This window comes from Lynx rufus, unplaced genomic scaffold (assembly GCF_022079265.1).
Source record: "Lynx rufus isolate CCGP_SWC_20201006 ecotype Redwood Valley unplaced genomic scaffold, mLynRuf1.p SCAF_15, whole genome shotgun sequence".
In the NCBI taxonomy this organism is placed as follows: Eukaryota; Metazoa; Chordata; class Mammalia; order Carnivora; family Felidae; genus Lynx; species Lynx rufus.
In genome coordinates, this window is record NW_025814829.1 from 40,033,028 (window position 1) to 40,052,908 (window position 19,881).

The window sequence follows — 19,881 nt, forward strand, 5'->3', positions numbered from 1 at the left end:
GCATTATGGTGGTCATTAGGACTATTCATGAATATTCCAGTTCTAGCTCTTTTCAGACACATAGTAGGATTATACTTTCTCCACTCTCTTGAATTTTCATGTGGTTCTCTGATCCGCTCTCACCACGTAAGTATGAGCACTTAACTGTTCTGCTCTGGTCTTCCCTCCCCTGCCATGCTGATTATGACAGCACGTGCTGACATGGGACCTCTGTGAGCCTGAATCCCTGAGGAGCGGGGACACACAAAGTCCTGCTGCTCGTCTGCACATATAGCATGTGCAAGACGTAAACTTGTATCTTATTGAACCACCAGTACTGGGGACTATTTCTTACCGCGGTGTAATCTCCCCCGTTCTAAGTGATATTCAGTGTCTCAGACAAAAACTGAATGTGGTTCTGACAAGTTAATTAATTATTTGGGTATGTATTAATACTTCTTTGAAAAACTCGGAGAGGGGCACCTGGATGGCTCAGTCAGTTAAGTGTCCGACTCTTGATTTCGGCTCATGTCATGATCTCACGGTTGTGAGTTCAAGGCCCGCATCAGGCCCTGCGCTGACAGCATGGAGCCTGCTTGGGATTCTCTGTCTCCCTCTCTGCTCCTCCCCTGTTCATGTTCTCTTTCTCTCTCAAAATAAATAAATAAGCTTTAAAAAAAAAAAAAACTTGGAGATACCTCATCTTATTGCAAACATCCTCAGTTTCCAAGTCTCAGTGTAATTTGACAACATTGTATATACCTTGTTACTTTTAATTACTGAGATACTGGCATAGTGACTTTAATGACTTTGTCTTAAATTTGTCAGTACACAACTTAATCTGTTCTGAGCAACTTCTTACAACTCTGTTTACTTTTTAAAGTTACTTTAAATGTTTACAATCTATCTGGAGAAACAACAGTGCAAAATATATTAGGAGCCTTAAAAGTGATTTGCCGCACTTGACATTTGCTCAGTGTAAAACGAGATACATGGCTGTATTTTAATTTGTAGAAAAAGAATTTCCGTAAAGCTGATACTTTCCACGTCACTTCCATCACTACTAAAATTCTAACCAAATACCAATAATTTGAATAATCTCCTTGGACAGGTAATTATGGATGGAAGTGTTGAGTTCATGAAATTATGATAATGTAGATGGATCTAAGTCAACACTTGCATCTGGTGGCTGGGACCTTGCTATTTTTTAATATCCAAAAATTGTGGTAGTATGAATGTGGCTCAGCTAATCACCATCATTCAAAAGACAAAAGCTAAAATTCCTTAATTTTTTTTTAACATTTATTCATTTTTGAGAGTGAGAGAGACAGAGCATGAACGGGGGAGGGGTAGAAAGTTTGGGTGACACAGAATCCGAAGCAGGCTCCAGGCTCTGAGCTGTCAGCACAGAGTGATGTGGGGCTCGAACTCACGGACCGCAAAATCATGACCTGAGCCAAAGTCGGACGCTTAACCGACTGAGCCACCCAGGCACCCCCCCTTTATTTTTGAAAGAAGCAGTATCCTATCCCATGTTAATACCACATGAGAAATCACATATAAGACATCAAATGAGGCTGTTTTCTTAGAGAGTACATCCTATGGGTTACTCCTTCAAAGTGGAATAATTACTTACTTATTTTATAGCTGATGTCTTCCTGTTTTAAAAATATGTGTACGCCCCCTCCCCCACACCCTGAATCTTTTCTGGTTTTCATGTACTTTCTAAAATGCAGGGATTCCGTTGTACACACACGCGATCTGTATGTAGGGAGGACTCTTTGCAAAGTCACATTGAGTGAGTGCTTGTGTGTCTTTGCTCTGAACAGCTCCTTCACTAGCAATTCCAGGGGCTGTTTCTCCAACCCCCACTACTTGTCTCTAGGACTCCAGCTTCCTGCATCCATCTGGTCCCTGAGATTTCTTTATAAGACTGAACATCCTACTGTTGGGCCCAGAAAAAGAAATTGAGGTTCCTCCCCACGCTTCCAACCCAGGAACAGCTCAGGGAGCCTCACAGGGTGACAGCTACCTAGATCCACTCAGACTCAGGGGACAACACAGGCCAAGAAGTGATGGAAGAAAAGAAGTTCCATTTCTCACCAACAGGGAGGGAGCTTTCTGTCAGATGCCTAGACACACTGTGTGGCCGTCTTCAGAATTAAGGAGGGGTGGGGCGCCTGGCTGGCTCAGTCAGTGGAGCATGCGACTCTTGATCCCGGGGTTGTGAGTTTGGGCCCCGTGTTGGGTGTAGAGATTACATAAAAATAAAATCTTCAAAAAAAAAAAAAAAGAAGAAGAAGAAGGGGAGGTTTGGGGAAATTTTTTAAAGAAGCTGTCAGTTTCTCTCAGGGTTCTGACTTTCCCTTTGGGAGATGCCACCCAGGGATTGGGGAAGCAGCATAAATACAGTTGGTTTGACTGTCTCCGGCCTCAGAGGAACTAAGAGAATGTTAAGTTTACTCTAGACACCGGCAAGTGTGTTCTGTTCATAAAGAGAGAAAATTACTCCAAGCAAAGGAGAAAGTTGTTTGATTTACTGTTTACATAAACCTGTCACTACCTGGCATTCGTTTGCAAATATTTTTGAGAAACGAATGCTTTTTTCCAACTTACAGAGCCCCTAAGTATAAAACAGTTAAAGGGGTTGCTGCTCTGGTGGGCCTCTCTACGGACCCCCAGAGCAGTTTGCAGCATATTTAGCACAAAGGTATCTTTTCTCTAAAGCAGAAGTTATCAAACTTTTTTTGAATGTAAGAGTCACCTAGGACTCTTCTTTAAAATGCACATTCTGGGCATCAATCCCAGAGACTCACACTCAGGAAGTCTTGGGTAGGGCCTGGGAATCTGTATTTATCATGCATCCCAGATGATTCTGATACCAGCATGGATGGGTCATGAACCGCTGCTCTACAGACTGCTTTCTGGTGGCCTATTCAATGGCTTCATCTTCGCCCCACTTGGTCCCAGTTTATTTTAGGTACTTAGTTTACAAGTGTCATATACCAATAAAAGGGGCTTTTCTGCCAGGGAAAATGCTGTCTTAGTTACCTCTTCCTCATCTCTCAAATTCTGCGTTCCTGTGTCTGGAGCATTCCAGATGTGGCATGACTCTCGGCTCTCTGGTGAGTCTGCTCTATCTGAGGCTCCCAATACCCTCGTCCTTCCAGCCCTTTCTGGTTTTCTCTGTTTGCTTTTCTTTTTCTTTTTCTTTGTTTAAGCAGACCTCTTTAAACCTCCCCTTCCCCAACCAACAAACCCTGAGGAGAGTTAAGTGATGTTTATCAGCAAATATAAAACTGACATCTTGGTGCAAACACAGCTAACTGATAAACACGTCAATGATCCTGTGTAGCAAGGTGCTGGATGTTCTGAGGGATACAGAGAACGAATCCAAATGAGTCATGTTTTTAAAAATAAATGAAGCCCACAATCAGACAGCACTTGACGGGCAATAATTGAAAAGACACTATCAAGTGTTGGCGGGGACATGGAGAAAGTGGAACCGTCTTGCACCCCAAGTGAGAATGTCAAATGGTGCAGCCACTTTGGAAAACAGTTTGGTGATACCTTAAATAGTTAAATGTACCTCACCATATAATCGAGCTCTTCAGTGTTAGGAATTCTGCCCGAGAGAAGTGACAAAGACTTACACATGAGTGTTCATAGAAGTATTATTCATAATATCCTCAAACTTGAAAGAACCCAAATATCCGTCCAGTGGTGAATGCATATAATACGGTATATCCATACATTGGAATATCATTTAGCAGTTAAAAGAAATGAAATACTAAAAGATGCGACAATATAGATAAACCTCAGAAACACTATAAGCGAAAGATGCCAGACACCAAAGGCTATATATTATAAGGCTCCATGTACATGAATCTATAAAAGGCATACTCAGAGAGACAGAAAGCAGATTTGTGGTTGCCTGAGGCTACAGAGGAGAGCAGAAAACAACTGCCAGTGGGTTTGAAGAAACTTTTTAGGATGACGGAACTGTTCTAAAACTGGATTGTGGTGGTAATTACACAGTTCAGTAAACTTACCAAAATCACTTAATCACACATTTATAATGGAATTTTATGGAATATAAATGTTACCACGATAAAGTGGTTAAATATTTTTTAAAACAAGGCATATAGCAAATTAAAGAATCAGTTGTTCTCTTCTCTGCAAAAGAAATAGAGAGATACAGGGGCGCCTGGGTGGCTAAGTCGGTTAAGCGGCCGACTTCAGCTCAGGTCATGATCTCGGGGTCCGTGAGTTCGAGCCCCACGTCGGGCTCTGTGCTGACAGCTCAGAGCCTGGAGCCTGTTTCAGATTCTGTGTCTCCCTCTCTCTGACCCTCCCCTGTTCATGCTCTGTCTCTCTCTGTCTCAAAAGTAAATAAACGTTAAAAAAAAAAAAAAAAGAAATAGATACAAGTCAAAGTATGGCCTGCAGGCCCCGGGGTCCCTATAACATTCTCAGGATGTCCTCGAGGTCATTTTCCTCACAACGCTAAGAAGCATTTTGCCTTTTTTGCTGTGTTGACATTTGCACTGATGATGCAGAAGCGGCAGCGGGTGAAACTGCTGGTGTCTTAACACCAGTCAAGGCGGTGGCACCAAACCTCGTCAGCAGTCATCGTATCCACCACCACCATGTGCTTCTAATGGAAGAACATGTTCCACTGTCACTTCAGAGTGTCCTTCATGAAGCAGTAAATTTTATTTAATGATATTGTCTTGTGCCTTGGATGCATACCTTCTTAAAAATTTTTTTAATGTTTATTTTTGAGAGAGAGAGAGAGAGAGAGAGACAGAGTGCAAGTGGGGGAGAGCCAGAGAGAGAGGGAGACACAGAATCTGAAGCGGGCTCCGGGCTCTGTCAGCACAGAGCCCAACGGGGGGCTTGAACCCACAAACCGTGAGATCGTGACCTGAGACGAAGTCGGACGCTTACCCGACTGAGCCACCCAGGCACACCTGTGCACAGCTTTGTAATAGTCTATGCGATGAAATGGGAGATAGGCACACATAAAACATTTTTTCTGCACACCCAGGTAGGACGGTTATCCCAAGGAAAAGTACTTCTGCAGTTGATTGAGTTGCAGGCTGAACTAGCAATTGTTTTTATGGAACACCGTCTCTACTTTAGAAAAAAAAAATGTGTGGCAGATAAATTATGGATATTCAGACTTGGGTATTTGGCAAACATCGTCTCAAGAATGAATGAAGAGAACTTGTCACTTCAAAGACAACAATTGGCAGTATGTGTTGCCAGTCATAAAATTCAAATGTTAAACCAAAATTAGAATTTTGGAAAACTTTATACCACCACAAGCTTCCGTCAGGATCTCCTGACAGATTTCTGTCAGGATTCTGACAGCTTCTGTCAAGATTTTCCTGATGAGATCGATGGTGATTTTAACAAATGTGATTTCTTTTTTCATCTTGTATAATGAAATGTGTCAAAATTTGGAGAATATGGGCAAAGGGTGCTTGATACTAAAACGGTTTGAGAACTGCCAGCCTAGTGGCCGATAGCGTGGACGCGGAGGACCCTTCTTGGGTTGAAATCCCAACGCTATCACTTATTTCTTGTGTGGTCTCAGGTAAGTGCTTCATCTCTCAATGCCTCAGCTTTCTCATCTATAAAATGGGAATAAAAACGGTACCTATTGGGGCGCGTGGGTGGCTCAGTTGGTCAAGTGTCTGATTCTTGGTTTCTGCTCAGGTTCATGATCTCATGGTTTCATGAGTCCGAGCCCCATGTCGGGCTCTGTGCTGCCAGCATGGAGCCTGCTTGGGACTCTCTCTCTCTCCCTCTCTCTCTGCCCTTCCCCCACTCATGGTGTCTCTGTCCCTATCACAGTAAATCAATAAACTTTAAAATAAGAAGAAGAAAGTAAAAATAAAACCGGTAGCTACCTCAGAAATGTGGACATAAAAATGAATTAATATATGTAAATAATTGTGAATATTAAAATGAGTTCATATACGGAAATCACTTAGAATAGTGCCTGACTTAGAGTACGTGGTCATTGGGTCGTTGTTACGATCTTGGTGAGTGGCGATTTGTAAAAACTAATGCATTTTACATGTGCAATCCATAGAAATGTGTGTGTAATTATGTATACTTTCTTTTTCCTTTTGTGTAACTGGGAAATCTGAAGCTGAGATTCCTTCCCGAGCCTCTGCCTCGGTTTTGGCCCTCCCGCTTCCTGGCAGTGCGCACCTGTGCATGGTGTCCGGGGGGCTGGCTCATTCCCGCTCGGGGACTGAGTGCCCGGCCCGTCCGTCCAGCCTCTGTTGCTTGGGGTTTCCTTCTTCTCCTAGCAACCACACAGTGTGGTTTTAAGGAAGATGTGGTGACTCAGTGCCATTATGAAGGGTACGGTTTAATAGATTGAGTATAAACAGAATACAGTTGTGTACAGTTTCTAGTCTTAGTATTAGAAGCCGCGTTCCTGCCTCACCAGTGTTCAAAATGACATCATTTTAGCTCAGTGTTTGGGAACTTAGTTGAGAAAAAGTGGAAGGCCCCGTCATATGTCTATTTTCAGTGCTTAATCCAAGCTGACAGGAAGTTTAAGGGGAAAAAGATGACTAACTTGGAACCTACCTCTGCAGTCCTTCCAGAGGGACAACATGTGAGCTATTTTTCTCTCTCACTGTTAAAAAGACGTTCATCACATGTTGACCTTGCTCACTTGTGCAACCAGTAATGTGACACGCAGCTCCCGTCAAGTGCTGGGCCTCGCCCTCCCGGAGCCGGTGCCCTGCTTTGTAAACACGAAGGTACTTTGTCTGTTGTTCCCTGACTGTGTCAGCAGAAGGAACAGTTATATATTTTATACCCATTAAAAGGTTGTGAAAACACTCCAAAGTTTAGTGTGAGGTAAAGAAGGTAAGATAGACTGCCAAAGAATCGTAATGGTTGTTTCTTTTCCTAGAAGATCACAGACAAAATTACCCTCTGTTGTGGAGTACCGATGTTATACAGATACGCTCACGTTTGATGGTGAATAGCCAAAAACCCACAGTGTGTAAATCACTGGAGGTTCACGGATTTAAATGGCTTCTGCTATCCTGAGAGAAAGATGAACTCTTGAAACAAGAGTTCATTTGGGGGCCATCTGTTTTATCTGTCATCCCACATCCCTCTGCATCTGGGAAGAACAGCGGGCCAGCCCATGCGAGTCTTTATTCCTTGCCCCAGCCTAGGCTTTGAGTTATTGCTGCACATCAAGATCCTTGCACGCACACCGGCACTTGTTAAATAGGTTGAGAACAGCCCTGACTTTCATTTTGGGGGTGTGTTTTGGGAGCCAATTATAACGCCTCCTGAATATTTTGTAAAGGTAATGTTGTATAAATACAAAGCAGTGCCATTATTGAGATGGTCTAAATACAGAGCAGTACCACGACTGAGGCAGCGTGCTTACGGATATACTTGCATTTAAGATTTGAGAGTGTTTCTTTCCCATGTGGCTAGTATACTGGGAATAGGAAATCAGATCAGACTAAAAGCCAAAGAAGTGCTTCTCGAATATAGGTTGGTAGTGAATTTTATTAATTCAATTGAATTCAATCTCACAATATTTGTTATGAGTGGAATAGATTTAGTTATTTTTAATCATGTTCTTCTCTCTGTCACTGCTAGGGCCTTGTGCAAACTTCATGTCTCAGTAACTACAGATGTCTTTTATAAATAGAATGCACTGAAGTTAGTTGACCTGGGCATGTGAACAGTGTCTGTGATTATACTACGGCAGCTCTTTGACACTAGAATCTTCTGTTCTTTGAGTCTCTTCCTATTTTTAGTAACTCCTAAAAACACCTAAAAATCACATATGAGTTGCACATAATTTTCAAAAATAGTTAATAGCTGTTTTTAAAACTCCCGCCTCTTTTCACGACAGTGTTCCAAAATCTTTGGCGGTTTCACCTTACAGTGTGATATCTTTGCAAGGATTTTTGTCCTTGTGAAGCAACCAGCTGTGAAGGGTCTCAAGCAAAACTAACATTTCTGTGATGACAGTTTATGCTGCTGTTTAATTGTCGATTCTCATCTTGTCTTCTATGTGTTTGTTTGTGTTTTTCAGGAAAAAAGTGCCAGTTCAAATGTGAGACTTAAAACTAATAAAGAGATTCCAGGATTAGTTCATCAACCCAGAGCAAAGTGAGTTCTAGTTCCTTTTTTCCTTATATTGTTTTTAAAGCTAATAATATTTTCAGAGTGAGCTCAGTTTTGCCTGCCAGATAATCAAGATGTATTATAAAGCTTCAGTGATTGAGACACTGTGATTTGGTTTAATGGAACAGAGCAGAGAATGCCAAAAAAGACCCACAATAACTGACAGAACAGACATGTCAAATCAGTTAGAAGAAAATAAAAGGGAATATCTTTATGACTATGGGGTAGGGAAGAATTTTGAAAAAGTCACAAAAGATGCAGATCTTTGAAGAAAAATGATTAATATGACCGCATTAAAATTAAGAACTTCTTTTTATCAAAATTTGCTGTAGGAGAGTAGAAGGAAGTGATGGAATATATTTACCACGCATATAATTGACAACGGTTGGGTTTCCAGAATATGTAAAGTAACTCTATAAATCAATAAGTAAAAAACAGAGAGCTCATAGAAAAAGAAGCTAAAGATATGAACAACCATTTTACTGAAGAGGAAACATGAATAGCTAACGTCTAGGAAGAAATACCATTTCACACCACAAGATTGGCAAAAAATTTAGAAGTCTGACAATACAAATGGTTGACCAGGATGTTGAACAACAGGCCTCTTTACCCTAGTGGAAGTATAAACTGGTACAATTACTTTGGAAAAGTTTGTAGTTTCTAAGAAAATTGTACCTGGGCATACCTTGCCCACCAGCGATTCCCCCTCTCAGGTATATACCCTAGAAAAACTTGTACATGGGTGCTGGAAGACCTAGTTGACCTGGAGAATTCTACATATCAGTGAAAATGAATGACTTAGAGCTGCACCTGTCAAGATGGAAGAAGGTCATAAATGTAAGGTTGCACGGGAAGGGAAGTAAGTGGTAGTCCCTGCCTGCTATAGTTTCATTTGCATAAAGTTCAAAAACAAGCCGAATGAATCAACCTATTATATATGTCTGTGATAAAACAATAAAGACAAGCAAGGAAATGAAAAGGCATTAAACTTGGAAGCGTGGTTCTTTCTCACTGGATGGAAGACAGTGGGACCAGGGGTTCTGTTTCTTAATCTGAGTGGTGATGATATGGGTGTTCCTTTAACTATTGTTATGTAAAACTGTACAAATAACATATGTTTTCTATGTGTTATGAATTGCACAATTAAAAAGTTAAAGAGAATAATGGGTATTTTTCTAGATTGTTCTAGAACCAAATCTACCTTGGCGATAAAATGCACTTTGTGTGACACTCAAGCTATCTGTCCTTTCCTTCAAAGAGGCTCCATTTTCCCAGAGCTACAAATCTGTTTTGTGGTGTTCCATCTAAATATGAACAAATTCCCTGAGGGTGCTGATCACACTGGTGGCACAGTCACCCCCACCCTAAAATAAATTCATGTATGTAATAGTAGTTCCATAAATCCATGCCATAAGCAGAAGAAGTTGTGTTATGTCTGATTCTTCCCAGGAAATCGAGACAAAAATAACCCAGTTCATAATCACTTTACCCTGGCTCGGTGTCTGTGGAGGTGATGCAGGTGGTTAGGCCTCTTCAGAGGGTGGTGATGAGCTCAAGGATTTAATTTTTTTACTTTCAAAGGAAACTGGACATTTTAAAATCCACTTATCATCTGTAATGTCAGTGGAATAGTAAAGCCGATTTTTGAACCGTTAGGTACACATTATGTCATAATCACAACCTTCCTGTCCACTTCACTGATAATCACTTTTATCAACACTAATTGTATCTGCCTTGGAGAGACAGCAGATATCTCATGATACAACCAAGTCATGTTTTCATCCAAGCCATTCAATATATGCTATTTTTAAATGTTTCCCATATCTCTGAGTTCTAAGAAGAGACTATAAGAAGGAGAATTTCTTTTTCCCTTTAGTGTGAATACTTATTTAATTTAGACATACTGAAGCAGCCTCCTTTGCAAACTGATATGTGCTGAAGCTTTCAGAGAAATTGACTAAATTGGCTTGTGTGTTTACATTAAAATTAGGAAGAAAATCCTCTGTTATTCGTGTGTGTGTGTGTGTGTGTGTGTGTGTGTGTGTGTGTGTGTATGAGTTTTAAACTATGAGTCAGAACCTGGGTTACTGGAATTCAACTACGAAATCTTTCTGGAAGGCCACAAGAAGTTTTACTTTTCCTCCTTGCTGACACAGGTGATTAAGAAACTATTATTTATTATGCAGTGTATACATAAGTTAATGAGTTTCTTTTCCCCAGAAGTGGAAGAACAACCCCATACCTGATAACAGGAGATTTATTAATAATAAACGTAGATGGTCTTCACATCTTCATCTGAGGTACTATGCAGAGCACATTCTTACTGACTTTGGGATCTCAAGAGAGTGACCTAATGTCATCAGGCTTCAGTTTTCTCAGAGAAAAATAGAGGAGAATCGTCATCTCTTACAGGGCTAGAGATATTTATAAATGAAATAATGTATGACCCAGTGCCAGTCACAGTATCTGATGCTGGTAAGAATGCCTTAACAGTTAGAAACAACGCAGATGCCCTTTGGGGCGCCTGAGTGGCTCAGTCGGTTGAGCTTCCGGCTCTTGGTCTCAACTCAGGTCATGACCTCAACGGTTTGTGAGTCCTGCATTGGGCTCTGTGCTGAGAGTGCAGAGTGTGGCTTGGGATTCTCTCATTGCCTCTCTCTCTCTGCCCCTCCCCCCATCAATAAAATAAACTTTATTTCAAAAAAAAAGAAAAGAAAAGAAATAACCCAAATGCCCTTTTACAGGACATTGGGTAAATGAACCCCACTGCCTTCACACAGTGAAATATTAGTTAAAACTCACAACACTAGAGGGACCGAGGAATATAATAATAGGAGAAAAGAGTAAATCCTGAAAGATTACAGAAAGCATGATGCACTCTTTGTAAAGTTAAAAACAACTAAATAAATCATCTGCTTTTTAGAGCACACGTAGAGGCAGTAAAGCTATACAAAGGGAAAGTAAGGGGATGTTGGTTCCCTTGAATTGAGGAAACACACATGGGTAGGAAGTAAATTAGTTCTAGGTTGTTGTCAAGGTCCTCGCATTCGTTTTTTACTTTGGCTTCATGAGTGCATATTATGCTACTTAAAAAAAGTATATTCGACTAAATAAAAGTAGCTGTGCGTGACTATAAGCAAGGGTGTGTCATAATGTGAGGATTAGGATTAAGCCACTTGCCCGAGATCCAATTGAGCAATGATGATGATGATTTTGAAGAAATAACTATTCAGGCCAAGATTTGCAGGAACCCACTGAGTAATTGCATTTCATTTTTGCAGGTGAAGTATTAGGGAGTTAGGACCTTGTCTTCTGATACTTTTGTGGCTTGGGCTTTTATTATTGGAAACTTTTTTTTAAGTCCCTAAAAATGAAAGCCATATATCTTTCAGCTCAAACCCTCATCTTGCCCACCCTCTTCATTCCTTTGATTACTTGTCTTTAAGATTCCATACTGTTATCATCCCTAGTCTCATGAAACTGAGAAATCACAGACAGAAGAGTCTTTGACGATTCAAGGTTAACTCACAAGAGCTCTGCCAGCACCAACTGGGGGCATGGGAAGTGCTCCAGGAAAACGTTGTGCTTTCCGCGAGTGAGTTTATTAGAAAGAAATAGGAATTACTGAAATTGTTAAGTTTGATTAGTTAAATCAAGTACCAGCATACAGACTTTTCTAAAAGACTTTTAGATCTAATTAATCTTGGCATCAAATACTCACTTTGTAAGTGGATTCATAAACAGTCTAATTATCCCTTTCTAATACCTTGAGGAAAGACAGGCCGGTGTGCTTTTTTCTCCCGCACCATTCACAGCCACCAAATTGTGCAGCAGAAAGGGCTTAAGAATCCAGTTATTACTTAAGGACTGGTTCTCACAGCGCAGTTTGAAGGTAAAAACTAATATTAATGCCATTGTGTTGATAGAGTTTCCACGTGAAAAGAGAGCATCCGTGTTTATCCTGGCAGGAGACCGCTGAGACGGATCATTTATTTCATCAGAGTGAAAATGCCATCTCTCTCCCTGTTGAAGGGATTTCAGGGCTTGCCTGTGAAACAAACCCACAGAGAACAGCAGAGTAAACCTCGCGCTTTCAGGTCACACCGTACTTAAGGTGGTGTACACACAGCAAGGACCTCTTGGTGCCATTGGCTCCAAGCGGCCGTGTCTGCCACACTCCCAGGGATGGCGGAGTTTATCTGAAAGAGCTCATTTGGTGCATCGGGGTCTGATAATAAATAAGTCACCTTTCCATTCATCTTTCTGGCTAACACAGCCCACATACTATATTTCAAGGTGGCAAGAAGTCAGTCTGTCTGCTGGGAGACACTTCTTGGTAGGTTTTGAAATGAGACAGAGGCAGGCCGGGATGTTCTTGCTCTTAGACAAAGAGAAAGCAGGCAACATTCCTGTATCAGTGGGGTGTGATGGTAGAGATGCACCGATGGAAGGTGCCTGTGTTTGGGTAGAATTGGGGAGAATTGTTTTAAGGCACACCTGAAAATGAAAATGGTATTTTACTTCTCAACCATTATACCCTCTACCCCAGAGTGAGGTTACTGTTTGGTTCAGGATTCAGGTAGGGTTGAAAACACCCTGTCTTGACTAATTAATTCTGGGTTGAGTAGCTTTTGTTCAGTTTGCTTTAATCAAGGAATGCCTTTTCTTTTTTTTAATGGTTAGAAAGTAGGTAAACTACACAAAACTGGAACCACTAAGGTTTTTGTGCTTGCTTACTATACATGCATCTTGAGGTCCTCACTGTTACCTTCGGCATCAAGCTCCTATTATGGACCCTGAGCTCTGCATTCCTGATCCCAGGGATCTTGTCAGTCTAATATGTATATGTCTGAGTACTAACTAAGCACCCCTGTTTTCATGTTTTGATATTTCAATAAAGGGTTAATGGAAGTTAGTAACAATCATCCAACGTTAGTGCCGGAAGGGACTACACTTCACCATGCTAACAAACTGAACTGCCTCGTGAGGGGTCATGAATCACATGAATTGAAATAGGGACCACTCAGTCAATTGATTAAATATTTCCCTTCCATTATACGCAAAGCAATATATGTAAAAAACTCTAACCTAAAAATTTCCACAATGGACATCTGATCCTAAAAATGCCATTTTTATGAGGTCTTTTGGAATCTCCCAGGGAAACTAATGTGTGTGTGTGTGTGGTCATCCATATTAAGATATATGTGTGTATATGCGTGCATATGTGTATGTGGTTATCTATTAAGATGTATCTATGTCTATATGTCTACATGCCTTTCTATCTGGGACCCAGAGCTGTCCAGCAACCTCATCTGCTGAAAGTTTGGCCAGGAACAGGGAGGATGCCCAGAACATGTCTGAGCAGCCACATTGACTGCCAGAATATGCCTGTTCACCACTCACAGGAAGCCCCCCAGGCTCTCCCTCAGATCCTGTTTGCACTAACTTTGGACACAACTCTAATGGATTTGGGTGTGCTAAGCATGGGGCAGAAGCAGCTGCTGGGAAGAAAACTGAAAGAGAACCAATACCTTCTTTGACCAGAAGAAATGAGAGCGGTTCAAAGCAGGCAGAGAACAAAAGCCTATAGTTTAAGGCCACTTTGCTTAAGGAGAGCCAGCTCTCCCCATCTTAAGAGGCTCCAGGGAGTGTTCCCGTATCACAGAGAGAGATTGTGGTTTAAGGCCTTGGGAGTGGCTGCTAGTCATTAAGTGAAAGTCAAGTAATGTTTGTGATAGATCCTCTATTAAAGTTTAGAAGGTTTGCATTCAAAATGGCTCAAATGAAAAATGTTTTGGCACTTAAAGAAGTAAAACCATGGGGAATCTGGGAAAACTCAGGTAGGCAAAATGGCTTCTCCACCCAGCCAGAGAAGGAAAGGAGGCTGTTTAATATATTCTCATGCTCCCAGATTCTGGCCTGCCTTTCTAGCCTGCAACAAGAGAAGGCCTGTTTCTGAAACAGGACATATACCTCACTTGAGTTATCAAGGACAGGAAAAATGACATGATACAGAAGTGAAAGTGGATTGCTGGTATAAAATAGTTTGTCATTTTCCTCTTGTATCAGAGCTAATGTCCTCGTGCCCCCAGATTTTAAGTCTTGCTTTTACACACAGGGGAAAACCTCCTTCAAGCCCCATTATCTGTCATTGGAGGCCTGAACGGTGTGGGGTCCCTTGTGCCATTCTCTGCGGCCCCTAAAGGAGGAGGCATAGTGCTAAGGGGTATGTCAGGTGGGCTGTCCCCTACACCGAGACTTGAAGGGAAGGAGCTATTCCAGAGCCACCCCTCCCCCCACCCCCAGCCACTGCAACAAGTAAACACTAACAGTGAAAGAAGCGCGTTGAGTGATGTGTCTCTTAGCCCAGAATCCTGAACCTCCTTGGACCACCTACACCTATTTCCTGTCATTAAGACCATGTTGCCTCCAAGACGTTTTCCTCCCCACGTACTTCCCATCTGTGATTCTCCTCTGTTCTCCTTACCTTCTTCTGTTTTGTCTCCCCCCGCCCCAAACCGTGTCCATCTGACTAAGTAGGCTGTTAAATAGCATTAGACAAGCAAGCACACAGGGCAAGCGCTACTCAGATATGCTTCCTGACGCACTCCCACATCCCAGTGGAATTGCACTTCCCAAAAGGTGCATTGGCCGTCACCACTGCACAAAGCATTCAGGGACAATGTCAAGTTCTTTGCCTGTTTGCTGCCAGCCCACACCTCTATGCTCAGCTGAATACCATGCTAGATACCAGTCTTTATAAAATACACATTTCACCGTAACAACTTGGATATATTTTCTTTTTCCAGTTACACACAGTGTGAAATATGCCATGTACTGCTTGGCTACGCCTTTTTTTTTTTTAACAAATGTGTATCTGAAGAAATCATTTGGCACACACCTCCCAGTAACATCACTATAAATAACATGTACGTTGAAAAGAAATTGTATTTCTTAAATCATAGGAACTCGTAGACTTTTATGCAACACATTTAGAGGATTACCGTAATGGCATTTATCCTTAATATGACTTCAGACTATCTCAGTGGAAAAGTCGGCAATAAATAAATGTCTGCCTCAAAGTCTAGGGACTCAGCGTTTTTCATTCGAGGGAGCTGGGTTTAAGAAAACATTGAAATACGCACTTAACTGCTCTCTGGTTTTTTTTTAGCATGCACATCTCTGAAAGCCAACAAGAATTCTTCAGAATGCTGGATGAAAAAATTGAAAAGGTAAGAAGTAAAAATAAATTCCTTGTTTCAAGGGAAATATGCTAACTGCCTCATGAGTTAAGGTAATAATGTTCTGGTTTCTGTGTTGCAAAGCTGTTCCTGTAAGAGTATGGGTAGAGAGTTAAAAGAAGCCCCCTCCCCCTGCCACACACACAAAATGTGACTGTGAGAATGTTTAACGTATACCAGAGCATCCAAGATTCTCGGCTTGTTGACCATTAATTAAAGTGTGTAGGGCCAGATAGGGTCTAGCAGTGCTAGTAAGAGCCTTTGCCTAGAGACAGAACATTGCTCTCAGTGCACATTGTCTGCACGTGATGCCTTGCTCTCACTTAAGACTGCAGGCAAGAAGGTTCTTAGTACCTGCCAGAACTTACGGAATGTCTGCTGTATACCTAACACTGCTCTGAGTTCTCCTACAAACATCGCAAACCTGTTACAGTCAATACCGACCTCAGGGACATGGCTCTGAGACAGGTTTTATCTTCCTTTTACAGACAAGGAAACTAAGGCTCAGAATATTTGAATAACTTACCAAGGTTTGCAAGGCTGGTAGTGGTCCAGTTGGAATTTCAGCCCACATCTGCCTCACTCCAAAGCCGAGACTCCCAAGTTGCTTCTCTAGGAGTGTGTGCCTTTTACAATGACAAGAAGATCTGTGTGGAAAATTGAACCCATACTTAGGATCTCAGAGTGCCATATGCTAATCAACTGAATGAAGTATGGAAGATGGTAACAATTAAAGGCTTACTTGCAGACTTGCAGAATTTAAATGCATCACCGCAGGGGGTGAATTTAAATACTGAAGTTATAAATCTGAGTATTGTCATTTGAAAACCTTGTTCTGAAGAAGAGTACAATCCTAAATTCAGAACATAGCACAACTGTGGTTAAGGCATCATGGGCCAGTTTTGCCTTTGAATTTTTTCCATGTTTATTTTTATTTTTTACATTTTGTGGCCCTTTTATCTGAGCATTTGTTCACAAATTCCTAAGTTATGATACATATCACTCAATGGAAAATAATGAAGAAGGGCTTAAATTCGCCAGTATTTCAGCAGCAGACCCCATTCTGAAATGGACCTCCTTAAAGAATAATTGTATAATCTTCTAATGCACCATTACAAGACCAGCAGATGTTACCAATGTGAAAGGTAGAGATGGGTGATGAATTAAAATGGTACTTTAATGCATAGTATCACTTGGCTATACATAAATACTGATTTGCATGTAATTTTTTTTTTTTTATTATTAGTGAAATCCTGGCTCACATATGACTTTTTAGGTTGAAAACTTCATCTGGGAATAATTACCAAGTTTCATGTATTGGTTCAAAACCTGTTCAAGGTGTCAATAGCATTTGTTTTAATAAAGAAAGGCATAAAATAAATATTTCATTCCCACTGTAATGGTGAAGATCTTTTCTTTCTCAGTTTATTTGGATTTTTTTCCTCCACTAGCTTTTTGGCAATAAAAAGATCTTAGTAGTCAGAGTTAGTCTGTAAAAACCAAAACCTGAATAGTAAGTTATCTTTTTAAACAAAATTTACAAACCCTTACAGACAAGGCATTTAAGATGATCTAATCCCTTTCTGGTGTGTTTCCATAATAGAAATTCTACCTCCTTGCACTCACAACTGGAATTCATTGTTTCCATCTGAAATCCGATTTCCCTTTTTCCTTTTGCATCCAGGGTAATGACGTGTCTAACACAACAAAAGCAAAGTGCATAACTTGATCATTTGTTGGATAGAACCGTCCCTGGACAAAGGAACATTTGTAGACTCAACATAAACAGTATTCTCCCTATAAAATACATTTATATCTGAAGAAGAGCTTTTCTATAACCTGTGACATGCACCCAGTTCTAGATGTCTAGTGGAATTTTCTGTCTGCTCTGAACCAAGCTTTCCTGTTTCTTCCCTCTTATCTAAAATTCACCCTTCTGAATATTGTGAACATGCTGTTCCGTGTACTATTTGACCATTGAGCCTCCAAAGTTAAAATGTTCCTCCTTAATATATGCGTTTGGCTTAATACAATCCTCACCATATTTTATATAGCCCAAATTGGAAGTTGGGTTCTTACAAATTATTCTCCTGACTTTTCACCATTGTTAGGTATTTCTTTGGTACAAGTTAACATGGGGACAACTAACTATACATGCAACTCAGATCTGTTCTGTAGGTTTCCTAGGGCTGATTTAAAAAAACAAAAAAACTCAGAGCTTCATGCTGAAAATTGGAGTCATTCTAAGAGAGCTTGATTTTGAGATTTAATCTCTCTCAAAATGTCCAGAAATTGCTTTTTCTTCCTTAAACTGATAAGAAGTAAAATTGACTGAATGTGCGGAGATTTAAACCTGCTCTTCCTTGATTCTTCTTTTGTATTTATTGAATGTCTGCAGGATGTGGTTTCAATTTACCCTTCAACTCTTGACACCAAAAGAAATCTCTGCTCTCTCAAGATAGATGTAAAAGTACCATTAGAATAAAGAAACTAGGGACGCGTCTGGGTGGCCCAGTTGGTTGAGCCTCCAACGTAGGCTCCGGGCATAATCTTGTGGTTCGTGAGTTCGAGCCCCACATCGGTCTCCACTCTGATGGTACGGAGCCTGCTTGGGATTCTCACTGTCTCCTTTCTCTCTGCCCCTTCCCCGCTCATGTCTTCTCTCTCTTAAGATGAATAAACTTTAAAAAATAAACTAGGACTATTAGGTGGTATAATATTTCTAGTGAAACTTAAATTTGGACTGCTCTCATTCAGAGGTGATCATGGTGCCGAGGTGCAGTTTACCTTTGCACCGCAGCTGGACCAGCATTTTCTAAGTAGTGGTGGCAAAGAGAAGAAAGTTGCAAAAATACATTTAAAAAAGCTAACTTGGGACACCTGGGTGGCTCAGTCGGTTAAGCATCCAACTTGAGCTTAGGTCGTGATCTCATCATGCCTTGAGTTCAAGCTGAACCCACATCGGACTCTCTGCCATCAGCACACAATTGTCACTATGAGCCAGGTCCTCCTGTTCTGAACACAGGTGTCTGTGGGGTCAGTTATTAAAACTTGAGGTCCGTTAACCAGGCAATCAGGACAGCTTCTTGGACACTTGGTACCATTTCAGGTGCTCTGGTGGTGTGTTAGGAGGCCAGGACGCTGAGTTTCATCTGGAGATAACCAAGGGAGAGCTTTTGACAGAGAGCAGGGAGAGTTCCAAAGAGCTCTGTTTGATTGATTTACTTTTGCATTTCCTTTTTGGAGAGTAAAAATCCTCTGAAACAACAGGGGCACCTCATTTGTTTTTACCTCATTATTTTTTACACGGATATCTAACTGATTCCATTGGAATCTATAGTTGTTTTGCCTGACAGTTCACAGACTCCTGAACCTTATGTGAAGTGGTGACATTTGTCTAATTTTGCAACTTAGAGAAAATGACAGTTTACTGCAGAGCAAGGTAATGATTTTAAATTCTAGTTTTTCATTGTATTTAGAGGAGAAAGAAGGTATCTAGATTATTAAAAGTTGGCCCCATGGAGGAGATTCTGAGTATACTACCAAATACAGATCACATAAGATTTTAAGATATGCTTTCTTCTATACATTTGGGTTTAATTGTTAGAAGCAAAACAAGTAAATACATGTATTCATAGGAATTATAGTATCTTCTCTAGGCAAAAACAAGTATATATATTTGCTTTATGAGGATATAAGAATAGCTGATGACCAAGGAGTCTGTTGCCCTCCCCCCACGAGATACCTCTGGGTGTCTATATAATATATATGTATATATATATATATATATATATATATATATATATATATATACATGTGTATATATATATATACATATATATATAATTTATTTTGACAGAGAGAGAGAGAGTGGGGGAAGGGCAGAGAGAGGGAGAGAGAGAGAAAATCCCAAGCAGGCCCTGCACTGTCAGTGCAGACCCAGATGCGGGCTCAGACTCACAAACCATGGGTTTGTGACCTAAGCTGAAGTCAGACGCTTAACCGACTGAGCCACCCAGGCGCACTAACACCTTTATATTAAATAAAGAATATCTCAGTACAGTACCACATGCATCTGGTTAGTTTTTCTCAAGCAAAATTGTAAACTTTGTTGGTGGTGAGTATCTTTTTGGAATCTGGTAAAAGTGATAAAGAGTCTCCCTATAAAAATGTACATTAGTGGTGCCTGGGTGGCTCAGTTGGTTAAGCATCAGACTCTTGATTTCGACTCAGGTCATGATCTCACAGTTGGTGAGATTGAGCCCCATGTTGGGCTCTGTGCTGGCAGCATGGAGCCTGCTTGGGAGTCTGGCTCTCCCCGTCCCCTACGCACACACACACACACTCGCTCTCTCCTCTCTCTCTCAGAATAAACGTCTTTTTTTTTAATGCACATGATATCATATACACTAATTTCTTAAGTCAAATGTCAGAGTTGTGTAGTTCCCTGGAGCCTATCCCTGGGCCCCAGGCC

At 40.9% G+C, this 19,881-nt stretch overlaps 1 protein-coding gene across 1 annotated transcript in view; it reads left to right on the top strand.

The window, feature by feature from the left end:
- CUNH1orf21 (chromosome unknown C1orf21 homolog) overlaps window positions 1-19,881 on the top strand; it is a 147,395-nt gene that overhangs the window by 107,602 nt on the left and 19,912 nt on the right. The window contains exons 3-4 of the mRNA XM_047076895.1: window positions 8,075-8,151; window positions 15,338-15,398. Of these exons, the coding sequence (XP_046932851.1) occupies window positions 8,075-8,151; window positions 15,338-15,398 (138 nt within the window). The remainder of the gene's footprint in view (window positions 1-8,074; window positions 8,152-15,337; window positions 15,399-19,881) is intronic.